Source organism: Sebastes fasciatus, chromosome 15 (genome assembly GCF_043250625.1).
Source record: "Sebastes fasciatus isolate fSebFas1 chromosome 15, fSebFas1.pri, whole genome shotgun sequence".
NCBI lineage: Eukaryota > Metazoa > Chordata > Actinopteri > Perciformes > Sebastidae > Sebastes > Sebastes fasciatus.
This window is the reverse complement of record NC_133809.1, coordinates 13346067-13369184: the sequence shown is the minus strand read 5'-3', so window position 1 is coordinate 13369184 and position 23118 is coordinate 13346067. Positions and strand designations below refer to the sequence as shown.

The 23118-nt window shown below is 40.4% G+C and overlaps 1 protein-coding gene across 4 annotated transcripts in view; it reads right to left on the bottom strand.

Annotated features, from left to right (window-relative positions):
- The window catches only part of begain (brain-enriched guanylate kinase-associated), a 153879-nt gene that overhangs the window by 43745 nt on the left and 87016 nt on the right, over nt 1-23118 (bottom strand). Inside the window, exon 6 of one of the 4 annotated variants that reach the window (XM_074661084.1) lies at nt 3848-3879. In XM_074661084.1, coding sequence (XP_074517185.1) covers nt 3848-3879 — 32 coding nt within the window. Of the gene's footprint in view, nt 1-3504; nt 3660-3847; nt 3977-23118 lie in introns of those variants that run through there. The other 3 variants (XM_074661083.1, XM_074661085.1, XM_074661082.1) reach the window with 3 other exon arrangements.

Here is a 23118-nt window from a genome sequence, read left to right as displayed (position 1 = left end):
CAGTATATCCAAACATTAGAGGATTGAATAAACTATTAAACATAACTTCTGAATCTGAATTCAGAGACTACTGTTTATAGGATCCTGCCACTCTACAGCATACAGTAGCTCAGCTCAGCACTGCAGAGCACAAAGAGGTACAAAGGGCCATGACGAGCACATTTCGCCTTTGAAGAAAGGATCCTGCGCTTTTCACCTTCGAGGCTTTTTTTTCTCTCTTTATCATCACAGCCCAGATTGGACATCTGGAAATCCACCATGCATGACACTGCAGGAGGCGACCACGGGTTGGTGAGCTCTGTGTGCATGTAGGCTGAACATACGGCAGCATGCACAGCCCTCCAGGGTGCAATGAAGTATTTATTGAGGTGTATTGGGTGCAATAGGTGCACAGTTTGTTCAACATGTAGCTCGTAAGAGTGCTAATAGTGTTTGTTTGTTTGACAAAAAGCCTGGTGAAACAGCATGTTTTATTGCAGCCTGACACAACAGAAGATGGAGAACAAATTATTGTTAAGGAGCCGTCTCTGAACCATGACCCTGAACAAGAGAGATCACGACTAGAGCTAATGCATTAATGAGCTGCAAGAACAAAGAAAGAATAATTCATCAGAGCTAAAATAGCCTGTGTGGGGACAGGGAGATTAAGTTAAAACCCGAGCTCTATCCTCTGTATTTTATATGTTACATTAAAATGCCACACATCCTGCTCTTCTGACATACAGTACATAGACTTTGTGTTTACTGTATGGGCGCTCCAGAGGCTTATGTTGCTCCGCTGACCCTGTCCTGTTGGCTTTGGCAGAGCCTTATAAATGCTGTGTGGCAGACAGGCGTATCTCCAATAGTCCAGGGAGCGATGAGGGTGGCGAGGTGGGAAGTCAAAGAGAGAAGGAGTCTTAAGTCTTAGGCATGTGATTCACAGGGGTCTCAATCAGAGAATCCACGAGCACACACAAAGACAACCTCGTGGGTATGCTCCAAGGCAGGTCCCTCATCAACCACCTCCAGATGCTACAGTAGTCCACCCTCACAAATGACTCCCGAATAAATCTCTGATCTTGTCGTCTCGGAAATAATTAGACCGAAAAATGAGAGCGCGGGGAGGTGGTAAACTGCTTCGGGCTAACCTGAAGGGAGCCTTCGTATAGCATCTGCTTTTGGATGCTATGTGCCTAGCGTTGGGAAATACGACAGAAGATGAACAAACAAAGCCTCTTTAGGTATATTCCTCAAAGTCTGAGTGAGGCCCAGCGGGCTAGTGATGTCTCCCAGAGGCAAGTGCAGGAGGCAAAGTGGATCACGGGTAGATAAGGCTGATGAAGGTAAGCGGAAACATTTGTAGAGACCTAATTAAAAGTCACAGCAAGTCAAGTGAAACCACTGCAACTTTTTTTATCCATGTTTTTTAATGAGCTGGCTGTTTGTACTTTTTTAATCACTTTCGTGTCCTTGGTTTATCCAAAACTAAACTCATCAGCTATGACTGTACGAGTAGGAGCTCCGAAAGTACGTACACAAAGAAACTTCCGCTACCCTTGGACTCATGGAAACACATTGACAATATTGGGACCGAGAGATTTTTTTTTCTTGCTTACAGAAAGTTAACTTTAACAGATGTAACATTTTCATCTGTCAGTAATCAAAAGTAGTTATCTTTTGACTTAAGGGACACGGTGTCCATTTTTTAAGAGCATAATGCGCCCATTTGGGCGTCACCATTTCAGCCTTCATTTCAGTTTGACAGTGGCACTTCTGTGGAAAGTTCAGCATTTCCACTGTCTGACTGGCACAAGTGATCAGACTCAGCAAATCACCTCATAAAGAGGATATTAATACACTAATAATGAAAGAATAATAGTGATTACAACGATCTACCGTACACGGAACTTTGAAGCGGAAAATTAGCAGAAGATGGGAAATATGACTTACCACAAAGTTTCAATCATCTTCATTAAAAGGATACAATCAAAATATTGTAAAAGCCATAAAAACTCACTTTTATGAAGCTAATACTTTTTTTATGTGCTTATCTTCTTCTTCTTCTTGTGCTCTTCATATTGTGCATTTGGCATGTGAAACAGTGAGTTTGTGCTGTTTTGTCAGCACGCAATGATCTCAATTTAGTTGGCACAATCTAATTCAGCTTACAAGTAAAGAACAAAAACAGCCTTTGATGATGAGCTTTGGCTTATTATCTATGACAAGAATCATTTCAGAAAACTGAGGAGAAGCAGTGCATGGTGTGCTGCTGGGGTTTGTTGGAGCTGATGATTTGTTTGGACAGCCTTCAAGACTTCATTGGACTCCGTTCATTGGATCCATTTAAGTATTTGGCTGATATGATCATCAAAAATCAATGTGGAGTTTTGGTTGTATGTGTTAAAATGTTCTAAATTGACTTGACAGGTTGAATAAATGTAATATTTGTAAACTAGGATTGCCTCTCATGCCATGTAGAGTATTGTAGCAAAGCTTAATTTTACTACCATCGTTGGAAGTAGTGATACATTAATTACATGCTATCATAACGCAAGAAAACAACACTGTAGTGCCGAAAGGGTTAGCACTCATTGTTCATTTATCTTTTGTTTCGTTTTTTTCAAACCGGATTAATTAAAGCGCTTCCTATTGCACAGGAAGTTTGAAACTCACTTCAAAGACCTGAAGTTTTCCTCTGGACAGCACCTTATCCGAGGTGCCGTTTGGTTTAATTATGGAACAGGAAGCAGAGATCATCTCCACAAATCAATGTTTCCTCACTTGCTGGAGGTGAAAGCAATTAACTTCTAGATGTTATGATCATGTTATGCTGACATGCAGATTATAAAAGACAGCTAACGGCAACGTATGGAAGAAGACTTAATGATTCGCTCCCTGAAATATAAAGTAGTCAACTCATCAAGGGAAATACAACACTATGGATTCACCCTTCTCTCTCTCTCTCTCTTAATCTATACAAGGTGAAGAGTTTGGTTTAATGAGAACAACTTTCTCTCTCATGATGCGCTTGTTCAGCCATAATTGCCTCTCTGTGGTATCATCTTGCCCAGTGAATGAATATGAGAGTTAATTGAGGGCTGTGAAAACATTTGCCGCCTCATTATTCTCACGCCAATAAAATCCAAACGACAGCTGAATCGATGGAGCAAAAAAAAAAAAAAAAAAAACAAAATGCAGATTTACTTCAACAAAACCAAACAGTCTTCAGTAGCCTGACACTTCTTCTTCTTCTGCTGCAGAGATTACCGTGACAAAAAGCTTCAGTTTACTCGCAGCACAACATGTATTCTTATTCTCCAAACATACTGCACTGTTGAATGCACAGCAGACTACCCAACCCTTTTGTGAAAGCACACAGACTATGCAACACATGGACAGAATGGCACACAGCTTCTCACAACAATCATTATTTCTATAAGTGTGACAAAGCAACTACACGCACACTTATCTTAGGAGCAGCTATTAAAACCAGGCATGCACTTCTCCTCTTTCTCGCCTTACCGTTTATATGCTTTTCGCCTCATTTTCAGCAGATAAGATCACAATATTCATGTGCCTGTGCATCCCCTCAGAGCGGCATGCATTTAGAAAAAGCCTCCTCTAATTCTGACTGGAGACAGGCTGGTAGGCAGAGAGAGAGAGAGAGAGAGAGAGAGAGAGAGAGAGAGATAGAGAGAGAGGGAGCTGAGCACTGAATGGAGCAGGAGGAGGTGTATGGGAAGAGGAGGGGTTACTGGAGTGATGGAGAGAACAAGAAGAAGGAGAGAGAGGTGTGGTGGTGGTGGTGGTGGTGGTGGTGGTGTCACTGCCAGGAGGAGAGGAGGTAAAAGTGAAAGTGGCTAACCTCATGTCATGCTGCATCTCTCCATCAGATTCCTGGTAGGGAGAGAAGAAGAGAGGGTAAATGATTAGATTTATTTATCAAGCAGATTTATCTGGCGCCGCTGCTGCCACTGCATGCTGTGGAGTGCCTCTTATCTGGTGTTTAACGAGCTCTCAGAACGGCTACGTCTCAGCAAACAAATATATCTATTATTTCTCACTCTCTCACATACACATATATCAGTACTGAGAGCATTAAGTGACGGAGGGAGGAGAGGAGAGAGACAGAGCAAGAAATGACAGATTAACAGAGCAAAAGAAAAATGCTGCGTGCTGCAGAAAACGGAAAGAAAGTGCCAAAGGGCGAGATGGCAAATGTATATACTGTAAGAAAAAACACAAAAGATGAATGATAGAAAATGGAAAGTTCCAGGAGAAAAAGTAGGAAGGTAAACAAACTTGAATGTGTATGCAAATCAATTTAAAAACACTAGTTTGACATTTTTGGGAAATACACTTCTTGCCGAGAGTTAGATGAGATCGATACTACTTGCATGTTTTTACGTTAAATATGAAGCTCCCGCCAGCAGCCTGTTAGCTTAGAGTAGCATAAACTAGGGATGCACTGATCCAACTTTTTCAGTCCCGATACCGATAGCGATACCTTGGCTTTGGGTATCATACGATACTGAGTACCGATCCGATACCAGTGTTTAATTAATAAGCTGTAAGCCTCACTGTGTGGAAGTGACTGCGATCATTCCTTTATTTGTAAGACAACATCAGGCTTGACTTAAGCATTGCTTTCCTAACAAATATATACATAGATATCAATTTACTGAATTGTTATTTATTATTTAAAATGATAAATCATACACCAGCAACTTGGTAAATTTTTTTCAAAATGAACAGGGATTACAATTGAAACCTTTTTAATGCAGCAATAAATTGGTCAAAACTTAAACAGGAATTCAAATCCCAGTATGAAATGTATATAGTATATAAACATAGAACTGAATTGAATAGATCGGCTCCATTGTCACCCATACCGATCCAGCTATTTGAGTCAGTATCGGCCCGATATCCAATCCGATATCGGTGCATCCCTAGCAAAAACACTTGAAACGGGGGAAACCGCTTCATATCTCTGTCCAAAGATAACAAAAATTCAGTCAACCAGCATCTCTAAACCTCTCCAATTATTAATAACTTGAAAGAAAATACAACAAACATGTATATACCCCCAAATGTATATCCCAAAAAACTATTCCTTTAAAACATATATTTAATATATCCTACAATAAGATGGAGTTGACACCCCACTCCATTCAGTTATGCTTCATCATTACTTCATACAGTAAGAGAACAGCTCCTTGTTTGCACACATTTGTTTGTTACACATGAATTATGCATGACATGGATTTCACAAGAGCATTTACCATTTGCATTTTCACTCTGGCTTAATTCTTTGGTGCAGAACCAATTACTCAATGCATCCCCTGGACTAGAGTTGACATGGCAGAGCATATATGTGCAGCCAATGTCCAAAACAAAACACAAAATAATTTGATTTATCTACTGTAACACTATGGCGATAAAAACCCTCCCCAATTCCTGTTCACTTTCAAGAGCTCAGGAGGACAGATACTGTTTGTGTGTGTTGTTAATGCTGCAGCAGGTTAGTGTTTGTGTGCAGGTGTTTGTGTGTGCCAAATTGCATGCAGTTCCAGCCAGCACTAGGATTCAGCGAGGTATAACGAATGTCACAGGTACACAGCTTCAACATACGGGTTGGGAGAGTGCAGTGTGCGTTTGTGTGAGCACGTGTATGCTGCGCTTCACGATGTTGTGTGGGTGTTACAAACAGTGCGAGTGATACAGCAGGATGACTCATGCAGCTATTGAATGAGACAATGCTCAGTAATCCCCTCTGTCCATCCCTCCATCCCAGCATCCCTCTGTGCGGGGAGGGCAAGCCTAGAGAGAGGGAGGAGGAGGAGGAGCCGATCGGCATTCCTGGAAGGCATCACTGAATGATAATCTGCCTCTGCAGCTATAGATGTACATTCATTCAGAGAAAAAATACGCCTTTATTTTGATGTTGCTAAATTACAGGTACAATCGTGACCCCGCCACCACAACCGTCAAATGCTGGTTATGGTTCGTTTACATAAGTAATGTTTGTGAATACCGCAATCAAACATGGTCGTATTCTCAAATATGGTAATTGGACACAAAAATGCTAATTTTTCATTGTTACAGAGAAACTCAAAATCAGCGGAAATTCTTGTTTATGTTGGCCTGCAGTGGTTAAAGTTCTCACTTTGCTGTAGTGATGTAGAAGTGTACTCCAGTGTGTGTCAGTACACAGTGACATCATTGATGGGTGTGGTTACAGGTGCAACACCTCTGACCACACCCCGCAGTGATTCCGGGTATAGACTTAAAATTTCAATCAGAAAGGACAGTAAAACACTGATTTCCACTCTGGTATTAAGTGACTCATTACAGTTATATTCATTATATCAAATCACAGTTTTGACACTATTTATAGCCATTTCTTTTAGCAATAGCCATTCAATGTAATTGCCTCTTTATAAAGTAGTTTTCTTTGTGACTGTCTCAGTTGGCTTATTCTGCACGGATAAAAAGGGCATGCCCAACAACATTGAATCAGTATCGCTATCAACATTTTTATAGCTCTTTCAAAATTTGCTGATATTGATCACCGCAGATTCTTTTTAAGAAGCTAGAGACAATCAGGGTTAAAAAAACGATAAAAAAAATATTCAGATCTACTTTGGATGGAGGTCTTCTGGTTCTTCCAGTATTTAAAGATTACCAATGGTCAGCTAATGTTAGGGTATTGGCATACTGGCAATGGGTGTTCTCCAGACCATGAATCACTCAATTCTGCCCCCCTCTGGCTAAAATTAGAGCTTATGTCCTTAATAAAACCATATGCCTCAATGTACTTACTTTTTACAAATCCTAGATCTGTTATTAAATCAGCAAGTCATAGATTTATTGTCAGGTATTCACTGAAGTGTTATACTGTGTGCAACTTAGGCATTTTGTGAGGGAAAACACCCCCCACTTTGAGTCCACTTGTGAGAAACACACTCTTTTGGAATTGATTTATCTTTTGCCAGAGAGTAAGAAGCTTATAACCACATTTGATTCTGTATCCGTCAACTGTATTAAGAAGGCTTGGGAAGGGGCGACCCGACAGGCGAGTGGTTGGGGCGCATACCACATGGGCGCAAATGCCCTGAGCAGCGAGTCCCTGGTTCGATTCCTGGCTGGCAGAACCGTTTGCTGCATGTCATTCCTCTACTCTCTTTCCCCACATTTCCTGTCTCTCTCCACTATCACTATCAAATAAAGGCATAAAGTGCCCCAAAGCATCTAAAAAGAAGGCTTGGAAAGGGAAATCAATGCTGTGTTGCCTGATTTACCCCTTCTGGTTTCTGTTTCTGGGGTTTACAACAGGACTCTCTCTCCTGACTCTCCTGAGACTTGGCTCTTTTTCAATGCTCAGAGGACTCTTCAAAATTCCCCTTTCACACATTCAAACAGCTCTATTGATGGGCATGGTTCTAGCAAAAAAAAAACTCATTCTCAAAGACTGGAAGACACCAACTCCACCGTGCTCCAGAAACTGGTTGCATGAAATAGTTTTGGTTATTCACATGGAGAAACTGCGAGCTAATAATTTAAAATGTCAACATATATGGGACAAATCTTGGAGTCCCTTTTTGCAATATATAGACTCAATTGATCTGCATTTGTATTATATATTGATTGGGTTTTTTCTTTCTCTGTTTTGTTCTTGTATACTCAGACACATGTGGATGATATGTATTGCTATGAGCCTTTGTGTCTTTGAAATATGGTTAAGATGAACTTCTCTTGGTTACTTGTGTCTACATGTCTTCTACATTTCTTTTGTGCACTTTTTGGCCAGTTAAACACATATACACATACACATAACACTGACATATTATCAGCTTTTATGTTGATATGGCGAACCTGTTAGCAAACAGTTGCTTATTACAAATATCCAGCAGATATGGGGCAACATTCAGCAATCATATATCTTATATTATTTATAGCAGCCTTAAGGGTTATACATTTAAGACAAACTCTCCAATATGTATGTCAATTTAACTTTAATATATAGTATATGTTAAAAAAAAAAATTCAAAATGTAACATTAATTAAACATTACTATTGAATGGCTCATTTCATTTCATGACAGTTTTCTAAAAACTGGTAACAGCTGAGGAAGTTGGTGTCCACTGCAAATTTGCCATTTTACTTTATTTTAATATAGAATGTGTATACTGTACTTCATCACATGCAGTATATTGCAGAGGAAACATGTTTTTCAACCTTTCTCGCACACACACAGAGTGCAGAGTGCACTTGTTCTTTTTCCCCCTCCTTGTCTGTCCCTAACTGTGTGAAAAGCTGCCATGGAGCAGTTTTCTCTCTTGATACCAAACGTATTCCTTTCAATGCGTACACCCACTCAACGGCTGAACAGTTGCTAGGGAGCTGCCATTCAGTGAATAAATTCTAATCAGGAAGCTACGTCCCAAACATCCCCCTGCTTCCTCGCTGCTGGACTGGTCTAGGTCCACCCTTTTAGCAGCAGAGTAATAGTACAACAGTGCAGCAGGGTGTGCCATAGTACTGACTGGCGTTTCTAAGCCTGAGGCTCAAAAGCACCAAAAAAAGATGGAGGAAAGTGTTTAAATTATTAATGTATTAGCTACCTTCACAAAGGCAGCCAAGCAGGATAGTGAAATTTGTTTGAGCCATCTTTCTCTCTTTTACTCTGGGCTCTGAGTAAACAAGCAGTAAATAAGGCTGGATGTTATTTTTAATATTGCATGCCAAAGGGACCAATACTTTCCCTGTGCTATCTCCCCGTTGGATGTTTGGAGGGCAGAGAGATGCTAATGCATTTAAATGAGAAGTAATATAGACCTTTACCGTAGCAAAGTCCTTTGAGAACATCCCGGCTATGAAAATGCACATCCAGTGAGAGAAGATTCATCCGAACGGCAGGTCATGCTTTCATTTCCAGTCTGTGTTTGAAAAGAGCGAGTGCGGATGTGTTCTCTTCACACACCACTACGTTCCTGTGCATGTATGGCACAACATAATTCACATTCCCCATTCATGTTATGTTAATGAATAATCATGTTTGCATATTTTGTTTTGTATAGCAAGTGGGTGATGTATCAGACGCAATTAAGCAAAACACCAAACATAAATGATTCACGTCTAATAAGTCTCAAGGAGTAATATTCTGCTAACAAGGAGGAATGTGATGCAATACACTATATCAAAGCCTTGAATAAAGATTGAGTGAAATCATCAGAGGCTTCTGTAATCTTATTCATTTGGCTCCTCATTTCCACCAATCTATGTCTACTCTTACTGCATTATGAGGAAACACGACACATACAAAGTTGTATGTTCCTCACTTACAGTATATATATATTAGGGTTGTCAAAGTTAATGCGGAAAATACAGCGTGAACGCAAATTCGTTTGATGGCCACTTAATTCTTTAACACATTAAAGCAACTTGCAATTTGTAGGTTGAAGCGGGATCAGTTTTAAAGCTAGAGTGAGAATACTGGTATCATATGAAAACCTAAGGAATCAATTGGTACCAATGTCCAATGACCATGTCATAAAAGCTTGTTGTGAAGGAGGCTACATAACGCGCCAAACTTGCACTAAAATTTGGCGAGGAAAAACTGGCATGGCTATTTTCAAAGGGGTCCCTTGACCTTCTGATCTCAAGATATGTGAATGAAAATGGGTTCTATGGGTACCCACGAGTCTCCCCTTTACAGACATGCCCACTTTATAATAATCAAGTCGGTCAGACCATCTTGCAAATAGTCGCGATTAAATATTTTAATATTTTAATATACTGTTTATATTTGCATTTAACAATTACATGTGGATGTATGTTTTATATATAAAACATACATCCACATGTAATTGTTAAATGCCATATATATATATATATATATACATATATATATATATATATATATATATATAAATAAAACATACATCCACATGCAATTGTTAAATGCAAATATATACAGTATATTAAAATATCAAAATATTTAATCGCAATTATTCGCAAGATGGTCTGACCGACTTGATTATTATAAAGTGGGCATGTCTGTAAAGGGGAGACTCGTGGGTACCCATAGAACCCATTTTCATTGACATATCTTGAGATCAGATCATATAAATACATGATCACAGCAATTATCCTAAAAATAAAGTTATTGTTGTATATATGTATGTTATTATTGTGGTTTAAAGTGTAAAAATTTAGTTAAATGACCAAATGTTGATTTAGACCAACTTCTAACCTTGATTAGAACTGAGCTATATTCATACTAAGTTAATTCTAGTAATCACTTTCAAATTTATAGCAAATACTTTTCACAGTAAAAGCTTGTCAGCATAGGTGACTATTTGCGGCTTGGAAAGCATCCGTGTTTTACAGTACGGTAGTTAAACTTCCCACTAAATTACGATAAATTCTTGGTTTTCACAACCCTGGTGCTGGTTCACAGGGTCGAAGACGCATGTTTCAGACTTTATGTTCTTGGCCACAAACTCCCTTTATCAGCCTATAAGCAGCAGCTGGCAGCTTAATGTACATCAATAAGAGGTGGTAGCAGATGGTAGTTTACACCCTACCATTGCCAACAGAGGTGTTGAGAGAAAGGCATTAGGAAGCAAAAACAGCTAAGTTAGTCCAACACTACCAAATATTCACAGGAACTATTTTAAGATACAGAAATTGTTGACAGGGTGTTCTGCAACCCAGTTTCCCTAAAAATTACATTCATATTGGACGATTCTGCACTTCATGATTTATATCCAATGCCAGTGTCCGTTGCCAATGTAGGGAGTAGTATACCTTTTATGTAGCAATACAGAAAGTATTAGGAATGTAGCGCAATTTTCAATGCAGGAAACCAGAGTTTGTGCCCTTTCACAGAACTGTAATCATGATCTTTCCACAGCCTTAACCAAATGTTCTGGTCGCCAATATGCAGATATTGTAGGAGGAAAGAAACATGTTGCCACTGAATGTAATACAGGGTTTTTCCCTTTTCCCATTATGATAGTTGTGTGTTTTGTGGATGATACAGTGCAACCAGGACACACTGCTACGAGCACCTCAAATGAATTTCCATTCAACTCCATTTGTATTCGAGGTGTCAACTGAGATCTCAGAAGATAAAATAGAAAGTATGTATTTTGTGAAATAGGTGAACCAACTCTTTAGATGTAGTGGTACTCACAGTGATATTAACAGGTCTGGGCAGTGAGGTAGATCTGTAGGACATTCTGGGAAAGCCCTCTGGCCAGCTGAAGACAGGGCAGGGGATACTCCGTCCACTGGAAGTTGATTGAGGAGGAGGAGGAGGAGGAGGAGGAGGGGGCTCATAACTGGTAAATACCATTTTCTTCTCTTTCTCCTTCCCTCTTTCCATCCTTCTGTCCTTCTCCCAGCAAGGCTTCTCTCTCCCTTTATCCTTTTCTTTCCCTTTCTCTATTCCCCTGTCCATCTCCCAGGGGCTCTCTTTTTTCTTCTCCCTCTCCTTCCCTCTCTCAATCCCCGAGTTCCCATTTATCTCCCATTGAATCCTGCTTTCCCTTTCCTTCCCTCTCTCCGTAACCTTCTCCGGCGCTTTCTCGTTCCTCTCTTTCCCCTGGGTGCCATTAGCTACCAGTTCATCAAGTCGCCTCACACTGTCAATGTCTGTCTCAAGATAAAGTCTCCCAGTGGAGGGCTGGGCCTGGATCTTTGAACTTAGCTCCAGGTCGTGCTCTGGGTATGAGTCACTTTCCCCTTTCACTTTCTTCAACACATCCCCGGGCTCTAAGATCTTACAGCTGGGTAATGTCTTGCTCCACTGGTGGATGGAGCTGGTGATGTCTTTTGAATCATACTCCTTGATGGTCTGGAGGTTTGTGCTGGTTGGGCTGTACCACAAGTTTGTTGCTGATGTAGACGGTGGTTGCGGGTTTGTTGGTGTTGAATGTAGTGTGGTTGTTTGCGATGGGTGACATGGTGTTGATGGCGGCGGTGGTGGAGGAGACAAGTAGCGATGTCGAAGGATGGACTGATGTTGAGGAGGACCGCCGTTAAATCTCATCACCCTGCAGGTCACCTCATTCAGAAACTGCGAGAACTTGCGCCTGTCCTTGATCTTCTCGTCCCGCTGATGGAATGAGACTGTAGCAGCATTTTTGATCAGGCTAGGCAAGGACACACTTTGGGTTCCTGCGTCTTTCCTTAGCGCTGTGGAATTCCTCTCAGGAGCACAATCTCCTTCACTTTCAGTTTCAGCAGCAGGACGTGAGAAGAGAAGATTTTGGTAAATGATTTCAGGCTCTGCCATCGCAATACCAGTCGCATGGTCAGTGGTGTAAGACTTTTCATCTGATGCCTCAGTGCTATCCTGCTTAACAGGAGTCCGTAGCAGGCAAGTGGCCCCTGAGCTCCAGCTATTAGTGTCCCAACTGCCATCATCATCACTGGAGCTGCCATTGCCGCTCTGTAGGCTGGGGCTGGTACTCCTCTCGCTGGGGCTTGGGCTCGAGTTGTCCAGGCTTCCCAGCGACCTCCTCCTCAACCGAGAGATTGATCCCCTGAGGCTGGATAAAGAGCCCCGGAAGCTGGACAGAGATCCTCGGAGACGTGGCAATGATCCTTGGAGGCACGGAACAGCCCCCTGGAGGCTAGAAAGGGAACCTTTGAGGCTTGGACTGGTAGAGCTGTGTAGACTGGAAAGAGAACCCTTTAGTAGTAAAGGAGAGGATCGACGGCGTAGCGGAGGGTCTTCTTCATGGTCACTGTATGGTCCAGAGAAGACAGGGCAAGACGCAGTGGAAGAACAGGAGCCACGATCATGCCGAGTTGCTGCTGCTCTGGCTCTTGGTTGGCGCCGCAGAGTAGCCATATCAATCGCTTTCTTTCCCCTACTTCGCACAGTCTCTGGTGATCCTTTCTGTACAGACTCGAGCCTGAGACCATCGTCTGAAATGGACACACACAAGTGAACCATGTCAGGCTCAGTACAACAGATTTCCAATGGTTTTCTGTCCTCTGGCTTTGCCCAATTTCAATTGTGTGTCCTAGTTGTCCTGGCCACCAACAGGGCACCCAAGCTGTTGCAGTGTGACACACTTTCACTGCTCCAGCTCAGCACACAATGAGATCCCACAGAGGTTGGAGTCTGATAGTCATTTGGACGTAAACCAACCTACTTTCATTCCCATTCATAAGCTGACACTGTCAATTCTATTTTTTTCCTTTTTAAAATGACATTATAGATCAACAGCTGCATCTATGGGCATCATCGGTAATGAATTTGTGTATCGACTAGGATGGTGTTGGAAAGCAGCTGGATATCCAGGTCAGAGATATTGACCACAGTTACCACGTGAAATCTGCTTTGTGGGCAGCAGGCAAGCAAAGTGGCCACAGATTGATCGGTCACACATGGTATTTTTAGTGGTTTGTTGTTTAGTTCATTACACTGCGCTGCAGAGATGAACTTTACAAGAGTACGTTCATTAACTTTAATTTGTCCCTCAAGACACACTTGATATCATTAATCTGTCACTCCTACAATCTATTTCATCTCAAGACAGAACATCTCTATGGAGGTGGTTTGGTGCGGAGGCAGCATCTGTTGCCTCAGATGAAAAAGAGCCGCTTAGCAGATGTTACCTTGTCCAGACACCTGGCCTTTAAAAATACAACTCCTATGAGAAACATCAGCTCCCCAGCTGAAAGGATGATACAGGTTGATTCATGAACATATAGTATAACTCCCTGAAGTCTTGCACAACTAGTTTGAGACTCTTATAAAAACCAAACAGTTAATTTCTAAAATGTATATTCATCTTGTGAAAATGGTGTAACAACATAATTTGATATATTTTGTGCTGAGTCTAAAAGCTCAACCAAAAACATCTTGTAGAGGATTTACAAACTAACATGACAATTTAGGTACAGGATATACTGAGAAGAGACGAACGACAAGGACAGAAGAAATCCAAAGCCATTATGGGAACAGAACAGACAGAACCACTCAATCTGTGGCTTTTCTGGCTCTTGACGTCCACAATGTGACCACATTTAGGTTTCGGAAGTGGAACATCAATAGCATCCTAAGCAGTGTTCCAGTCTTGCGTAACCACAGCAGCTAATTGCATTGTTGCCACAAAGGTGAAACCTAGTTTCTATTAATAGACTCTTAATGGAAAGATCAGCATTAAAATCTAACCAATTAACACATGCAAAAGGTTGAAATAAGGAACAATGGTTACATTTTCACTCATCTGATTTTCATAACTCAACACCAATGAAGGTAATACAGAATTTAATTTTGTTACTTGCATTTTACTTTGCATCTTTTATAGCTAGGCATCATGGCTGTACAAAACGAAAAACATCAGTATGAACATTGGTTTATTCTTTGTTCTGCTTTCCATGTCTTCATTTCATGGATACAATTTCCCACAAACTGTGCAGGACTGATTGCTCCACAAAGGAGGGTACTCAACCAAAACTGCCTCACTGTGAGTGAACAGTGTGAAGCTACTCTACATGGCAGATTGCGGAACCATTGAAAAAAAACACCTCTCCGACAGCTGTACCCTCTTTAATGAAATATAAAAAGGAGCATTTGAAGGAGGAGTGATGATGGAGAGACAGAGCTCTGGGAAGACCAAAGTAAACCTTGGAGGGGTGGAAACTGGAAAGATGAGGGGCAACAGCTAACATTTCAACATAGAGACTGTCATCAGTCTCTGATGAAGACATGCTTTATGTTTTGTATGTCTTCTGAAACGTATGGCAGTACAGCCAGATGAAAACGGCAAACAACAAGGCAAATATGCTTGCTTTATGAAAACGTATGTATATATGTATTATTGGAAATCAATTAACAACACAAACCAATGACAAATATTGTCCAGAAACCCTCACAGGTACTGCATTTAGCATAACAAATATACTCAAATCATAACATGGCAAACTCAAGCCCAACTGGGAACAACAGCTGTCAATGTGCTGACTTGACTATGACTTGCCCCAAACTGCATGTGATTATCATAAAGCTGGCATGTCTGTAAAGGGGAGACTCGTGGGTACCCATAGAATCCATTTTCATTCACACATCTTGAGGTCAGAGGTCAAGGGACCCCTTTGAAAATGGCCATGCCAGTTTTTCCTCGCCAAATTTAGCGTAATCCTGGAGCGTTATTTAACCTCCTTCGGGACATGGTAGTATGACATGGTTGGTACCAATGGATTCCTTAGGTTTCGTGGTTTCATATGATACCAGTATCTTCACTAGCTTTAAACTACTTTAAAACTGAGCCCGTAACAACCTCCGAAATATCGACTACGTTAATGCGTTAAAGACTAGTAGTGGCATTAAGACGAATTTGCGTTAACACGTTATTATCCCATTAACTTCGACAGCCCTAGTCTGAATACAGTATATACTGTATAAGTTTATAGCCGAACAAATTTCCGTTTCAATTATTCTATCAACTAAATGCAAGTAACTAAATTAAATTCTGTATTACCTTCACTGGTGTTGAAGAATGAAAATGTCACCATTGTTCCTTATTTCAACCTTTAGCATGGATTTAATTGGTTAGATTTTAATGCTGATCTTTCCATTAAGAGTCTATTAATAGAGTCAAGGTTTCACCTTTGAACCAACAATGCAATTAGCGGCTGTGGTTACGCAAGACTGGAGCACTGCTTAGGATGCTATTGATGTCCCATTAGCAAGCCTACATGTGGTCACATTGGGATGTCAAGAGTCAGAAAAGCCACAGATTGAGTGGATCCGTCTGTTCTGTTCGTAATTCCTCCTTTATGTCTCTGAGGAAGACCTATTTAATGTTGAAACGTTAGTTGCCGCACCTCATTTAAAGCTCTTACTATGAGCGTGTGCTCGAGATCTCATCTTTCCACATCCTGCCTCAGAGACTCTTTCACCCTGAACCCTGCTAGGGTGTTAAGATGCTGGAATATATAATATACTATTTTCCTATTGGACAACTGAGTAGTATAAAATTAAGTTGCTAAATAGATACAAGTTCAAATCTATTACTGTGACCGTGAAGCTGTTAAAACACTACCTCTGAGGGGCTCTACTTGTCTCCATGTAATCAAATGTAAAATTATACTGGTAGCAGCTTTAATTACAATTTGCTTATAAGCCGAGAGGTAGTCATCCATCACCAATATGCAGAGCAGCTCCTCTGTGATCTATCTTGTCTCTACTAATCTTCACCCCTTACAGAAAATATTACTTTTGCGGCAGGTTGTTATTATTGGTTGTTATTTTGCCTCATGATTATGAACACAAAGTTAAGAAGAAAAGGTTGAGTTATAGACCAGGTGATCCTAATTGGCATTGTTGTTGTTTTTTTACATCCAATAAATAATATTAAATATTAAATCTCTCTGTACCAGCGGGTAACACTTGGCAGGAAGTCTTTGATCCAATTGGGCAGGATACATTTTCCAGCAATTAAAAGGAGCTTCTCAAGAAGTTTGTAGTGTGATGCAGGGAGATGCAATTCCCTTTAGGGAAGGCCCAAGAGGAAAACACCAGGGTCTTTTTTTAATTTGTATTTTAGATATCCCACTAATTACCTTGGAAATACATGCCCAGATTCTGGAAATACAGTCCCAGAAGCAATGAAAATACTTCCCCCTATTAAGATGCCTTTTAATGCATAGAGGAGAAAGGGAACAATTTATTTTGCGCAAGGTAACAGGGGTTATATATGCAGCCTGTGAAGAGTCTTGTAATGAGTCTCCCTCAGTTTGATAGATGTAAACGTGGATCTAATCAAGTCTATAGCTGCCTGTCAATCATCTTCAACATATTCAGGTCCTATTTCCGAGCAATATTTAGTAACTCGTATGTGTGAATAAAATCTATCCATCCATCATCTGTAACTGTTTATTCTATTCAGGGTCACGAGGGGGCTGGAGCCGATCCCAGCTGGCATTGGGCGAAGGCGGGGTACACACTGGACAGGTCGCCAGACTATCACAGGGCTGACACATAGAGACAGACAACCATTCACGCTCACATTCACACCTACGGGACATTTAGAATCAACAATTAACCTAACCTGCATGTCTTTGGACTGTGGGAGGACTGTGTAGACTCTTATTGTTGTTTCTATACTTGTTTTTTGTCTTACTGTTTTGAAATACACAATAGGTTTTTGGGCTTTTGGCATCGTACAATCACATTCATTGGTTACGCTTCACCACTCTATATCTAGCAGGAAATTTGTCTCAAGTTAGCAAGTAAACATGTTCCGTGTCTCAATTTGCGTACTTACACTTGCTATTTTGAGTGCAAGTGTAAATAGTAAGAAGTATGGGGAAAAATGCATTGCACTCTAAGTACCCGGATGTTGCACTCAGAACGGTCAAAACATTGAGTGCGGAGTGCTTCTCACCCTAAACAGTCGCCATCTTTGCTACTGTATGTAGAGGAAGGGGAGGGGCCATCAAACTACTTCAAACTTGTGATTGGGCGAGGAAGCTGCAGCAGTTGCGATTGAAACGGCGAACACCGAACTATACAAATTTAAGTAATACAAGTGGAGTTTTTTTCACCAAGTACCACTATACTGTAGTCGGAGAGAAGCCATTATTAGGTTAATTTATCCATCGGAATTGAATTACTGCCGATACGGCGTGATGTCTGCGGCTGATCTACCGAGCTTCCGGTAAGTGCATAACGGCTGAGTGCGTTTTGAGACAACACTACCCTGTCGACATTCATACACTACACGAGTAAATACATAGTGGGCACAGTGTACTACATGGAAGTGTACTACCGGAAATATCCAAATTGAGACACAGCTTTAGCTTAATTTTGATAGTTTTGAGCCAAAAAGGTAGGATTGCTGTTCTTCCATTGTGTCCTGACATTTAACACCCATCGCCGGAGAGAATCTCTCGTTGCTAAAACGAAAAAATCGAATTCAACAGGATAATAATAATCTAAATCAGATGCAGCAACGCAAGCATCCCCCAGCTCTTTGAATAATACACACTGGTTTTGCTAATAAGATCTCTGCCGACTCATCGTATCCTCCGAGAACGCTCCGATTCCCCAAAGCCTCCACAACTGAAACAAAAAGATCAGATGCCTCATTTCATCCCTTCAAGCGTCTGCCTGATGAACTCTTCAGAGATACGCTTTGACATCTTGCTAACACTTTAGATTCACAAATAGGGAAACGCTGCTTAATATTTGGGTTCTGCTGTGCATTGTAGCCCATAAAATCACACACATCGACATATAACACAAACTGCCTTCAGGGTGATTAACAGTGAATTCTGTTGTTAAATAATGACATGGTGTTATGTACATATGTTTGGTCAGAAAGTGTTTTTCTATCCCCAGGAATTGTTTGCTCAAACAAGTTTATTTTTCAGCTGAAATCAAGAGGCTATTTGCTATGTTTTTTATGTATACATGGGCCTACAGTAATCTGCATTATGATCCACTGTAAGCATTCCCCTTGCAAACACACTGACTGCAACTCTGTGTGCATTAATACTCGCAAGTCCGGCTCAACACAACATGAGAGACGATTTCCCCCGATAGCTGCTGAACAAAAACATCCAGCTGTGAGCGTAGCAACACTCACTCATTCAACTTTAATGCAATTTTAGCCACTTCCATTCAGTTCCCACATGCTGTTTTTTTTTATCTTCTTATTAATGAGCACTCAAACAAATTGCAGATCCTCCAGTTTCCCCCCCAGTGTCAACATTGATGTTGTCATGGAAACAGTGATTGTGATCTGGATCCATCTTCTGTCCAACTATGTGCCGGAGAGATCTCGGTATACCTCTCCCTCTAAATGCCAAGGCAATAAAACAGACACTTATAAGAAATGTCAGCAGCACTGTCTGACCGAGGATATGGAGTCTGACAGCCATGACAAGCAATATTTTTCATTTCCATGTCAAGGGGAGCCCCGTGGTGGTGCATCTTTTTCATTTAAGGCAGAAAATGACAGTAAGTAGCAGCAATTGAAACAAATTGCCCCGCTATATGCACTGAAAGCTTTTGGATAGGTCAGATTAACATAATTGAATCACACCCAACTATTGCACACACTGCACATGCTCACTGCATGAATGTATACACACTCACATATACTCTATGCACATGTGCAGAGTACTCCATTCATTTTGGTGCAATTACACAGGTCCATTGTTTATGCATGCAACAGCGCTCTCCAGTGGTCACACACAGTAAAACTAAAAATATTAGATCTATGTTTCTCAGCTGCTGTATTTCATAGTGATGTGAACACAGACACAGACAGATGGGTGCAAAACTATTGTTTGACGACAAACTCATGCCTCAGTTTGATATATATCTGGGTGTGAAATTGAATTGGTTAGAAAATGTTACTGCTGTTTGCAAAAAGTCACAGTTCATGTTGTTCTGGAGGTCAGTGAGATGCTTTTAAATGTTATCAATCCAGACCAGGACCTTGTTTTTATGCTGCTGTATGTTGGGGTAACAGCATTACTGCCAATGATAAACAAGATTAACAAGTTTCTATATATAAAAAAGGCTGGCTCTATAATAAGTTTGACTCCCAATTCATAAGAAAAGAGTTTGAAAGGAAGAACCAGGAGCAGAGTTCAACCATACTTCAGTTCAGTGAATGTTACCACCTGTTTGGTGTTTTTTGTAGTCTAAAAAGTGTATTGAGTGAGTGGTTATGGATGCCCAGGTGCTCCACAGATCAATTTATATTTGTGCCCACAGCTTTGAAACTAATGAATGTGGTATTTGCTTGTTTTCTGAGGTATTGGTTGTATTTCTTTTTGTATTTTTACTTTTATTTCATGTCTATTGTTTATTTTAATGGTCTTGTTTTTGTCTATAATTCTCCTTTTATGAATTGATCACTATATAGTTTTTATTACATGGCTGGGCAAGCTCCTTAGCTATACTAAAGTCCTCATGGGATCAGCCGACGGTCAGCTGTCGGACAGTTTGGGGCCATTGGTGAACATCTGTCGGCCTAGTTATTTTCGGTGTGTCCCGCACCGTCGGCTCTAGTCTGCCCGTGTCTGAGTTTTTTTGACCGATTCAGCATGTTGAATCGGCGGCGGCGCCCGTCAGTAAGAGGAATCACTCTGATTGGCTGTTCAGCTTAAACAAATCAGTAAACTAGAAGAGAAACAGAAGTGAAAGCAAGCAAACTAGTAAAGTCAAGAGGAAAAACACAGAAGGCTCTTCTCATTTTTCATCTTCATCTCAACAATCATTCTCATACACGGATATTTTCACAACGACATGGCCATATGTAATGAAGCTAAGTGGTGAGTGAGAGTGGTGTGAAAATGGTCGGCAGACGCAGCTTTGTTTCATGTACGTATCATACCAACTGCTTGTATATCAGTAGTCCTCGGTCTTCATGTTTCCCTTTTTGAATGACGAATACAGACTACCTCGACCTGCTGGTGTGGAGAGACATTTCTTCACACGCAGGCGCAGAACGTACATGGTAGTCGGCCGTCGGCTATCGTCTTTGTGGTGTGTTCGAGTGCAACTTTTTGGCCGAGACAAAGGCGACGTGAGGCGACTCAACCGATGGCCTTCGTCATCGCAAGTTCTCTGATGTTGGGTTGGTGTGTCCCCAGCTTTAGTTTGCGTATTAGTGTTACTACCATAGTGCCAGTATGTCTTTTATATGTCGTCTGACCCGCTGTCCGACTGCTGCTCTGAGATGATTTACCCATTCAATACAATGGTCATTCTAAGACATGGGGGGTTCAGAGGTGATATTACAAGCTATTCACCTGAAGGTGTTTGTGTGATTCATCTGCAGTGCAGAGGTATTGTGGAAGTGACACAGTACAGGCTTAAACGTGCAAAATTCAACTCATATTCTTCTGGTGTGAAGGCGTATGTGTGTGTGTGTGTGTGTGTGTGTGTGTATACAAGTGTTAATATGTATAAAACATACTGTAGGAGCATAAATTAGCTGCTACAAAAACAGATCTTTCTGGTAATAAAGTGCAGAGGAAAGTAAACACCGAGATGTACTACTGAGTAATGAAATCTGCAGAAGATGGAGAGGGAAATGTGGAAAATGTAGAAAAATGAGCTGTCACCCGTGTTTAGTGCTGTCTTGTACAGCTGGTAATAGTTAATTTATATGTCTGAACAGGATTCATGAATATCAAGGAGGAAATCACGCCCAGCACATTCACATGAGAGAAATAAGTACGGCAGAGATGGAAATGATAACGCCGTGATGAGAATCTAAAGAAGACAGATTGTTTCTTTTTTTTTGCACGGCAGCGACGTTCAGGCTGAATGCATATGGGAGGGTTGAGATTAAGGATGTTTTCATTTGTCTGCACAAGCTATCAAGTGCAGCAGGGCCTCATAAAACGTCTGGCAGACAAATTATGCAAAACAAAAGAATTATTTATTAGAGAATTTATTCTTCATACAACATCAGCCAACAGCAACAAGCTGTCAATTGAAGGATATGCTGTATATTTGTATGAAATACCACACACGACTTACCCTATACTAGTATAACATGTTTAATAATGAAGAGAAAGTAATGTAATGCTGAGCAATTTAAATACAGATATATTTCAGTATTAAAATTCAAAACGGGTGTCCAACGCTAAGACTCTCTAGTGTTCAAAGATTGACTCAATTATGAACTCCACGGATAGATTTGAGACGTTTTATCCTTTAATCTCACAGTTTTAAATGACAGTTTGGTGGATTTTAAGCATGACGACAAAATCCATTTTGTAAACGAGGCCGAAGGGCATCTGTTTTTTTTCTGGCACCACAACAAAGCGTGAAATACACACCAGGGGGAAAGGGAATGTTACAGTGTGTTTATCGCTAATTAACTATTTAATTACTATAACCACCTCTAAGGGACTAAGTTCTATAATCATTATCTGCACTAAAGAGACAAAATGGATAAATGATAGTAAAGCAGCAGCAGCAGCTGATGTGAAACTGAACTTCTCCTCACTGCGTTTTTATCTTCCTCAATAAATGAGAAATAGTTCTTTACAGCCCACACAACACATGTAGTTCAGATTGTTATTGATCTGTTTTGAGCTCAAGTCATTAAGTGTCCTTTGAGTTTTCAATGGAAGATATGATACAAGCTCGAAAGGAATTTTCTCATAAAACGAGTAATGTTCCCAATAACTTCTCACAATGTCCTAGAGAGTATAAGTTATTTGATTTGCAGTGTTACATAATCAATTTTTATACAAGTTTATGATTCAAACAAAGGAAAATAAAATGTGTAAACTTCTGACTTTCACATCCTAATAAAGACTGACGGACTTTTACAAAGTTCTCAAACATTATTCTCTGAGAATGATTTAAGAGTTTCCTCTAAAGCACAGACACACGTGGACAATGGTGGAATGTAACTACATAAATGTACTCAAGTACTGTACTTGAGTTCAATTTTGAGATACTTGAACTTCAGGATGTCAATTATTCTTTTTTTTATTTTATACATGTACATTTACTTCACTAGATTTCAGATGGAAATATTGTTCCCGTTACTCCACTATATTTATCTGACAGCTAGTTACTTTACAGTTTCAGTTTTTTATACACAAACATGTGATCAGTTTATAAAATATGCATTGTTATAGATTTAATTATATATAAAGTGATTGCTGGTAGCCTCACCTCCATCAGCTACAACATAAAAATACTGCTTATGCATCAGCAGTAATAATCCCATAACACAATAATTAATATTCCCTAACCTTTATCTGTCTGCTGGTTACTGTTGTCTCGTGCATATTCTTTATTCTTGTCCTCTTACTGCTGCTGTTTTGCTTTGCCTGTTTGTGTATGCTACTCTTGTTCTGTTTGTTGTATATGCTGTTAGCTACCTGCCTGATGTCTGTGTGCTGAACTGTCATTTATGTAATGCTTGTTGTGATTATATGTAAGTAGTGCATGTGTTGGCAATGTTTGGATGTCTGCTGTTGTCTTATTACCATATGAGATGTCTTTACCCCCTTCCCTCAAGAGGCTTTGCCTTTTGCCAGGCAGCTATTTTAAATAAGAAATAGTTCTTAAGGACTTGTCTGGTTAAATAATAAAACACACACACAACCCTGTAAGAGGCCGTT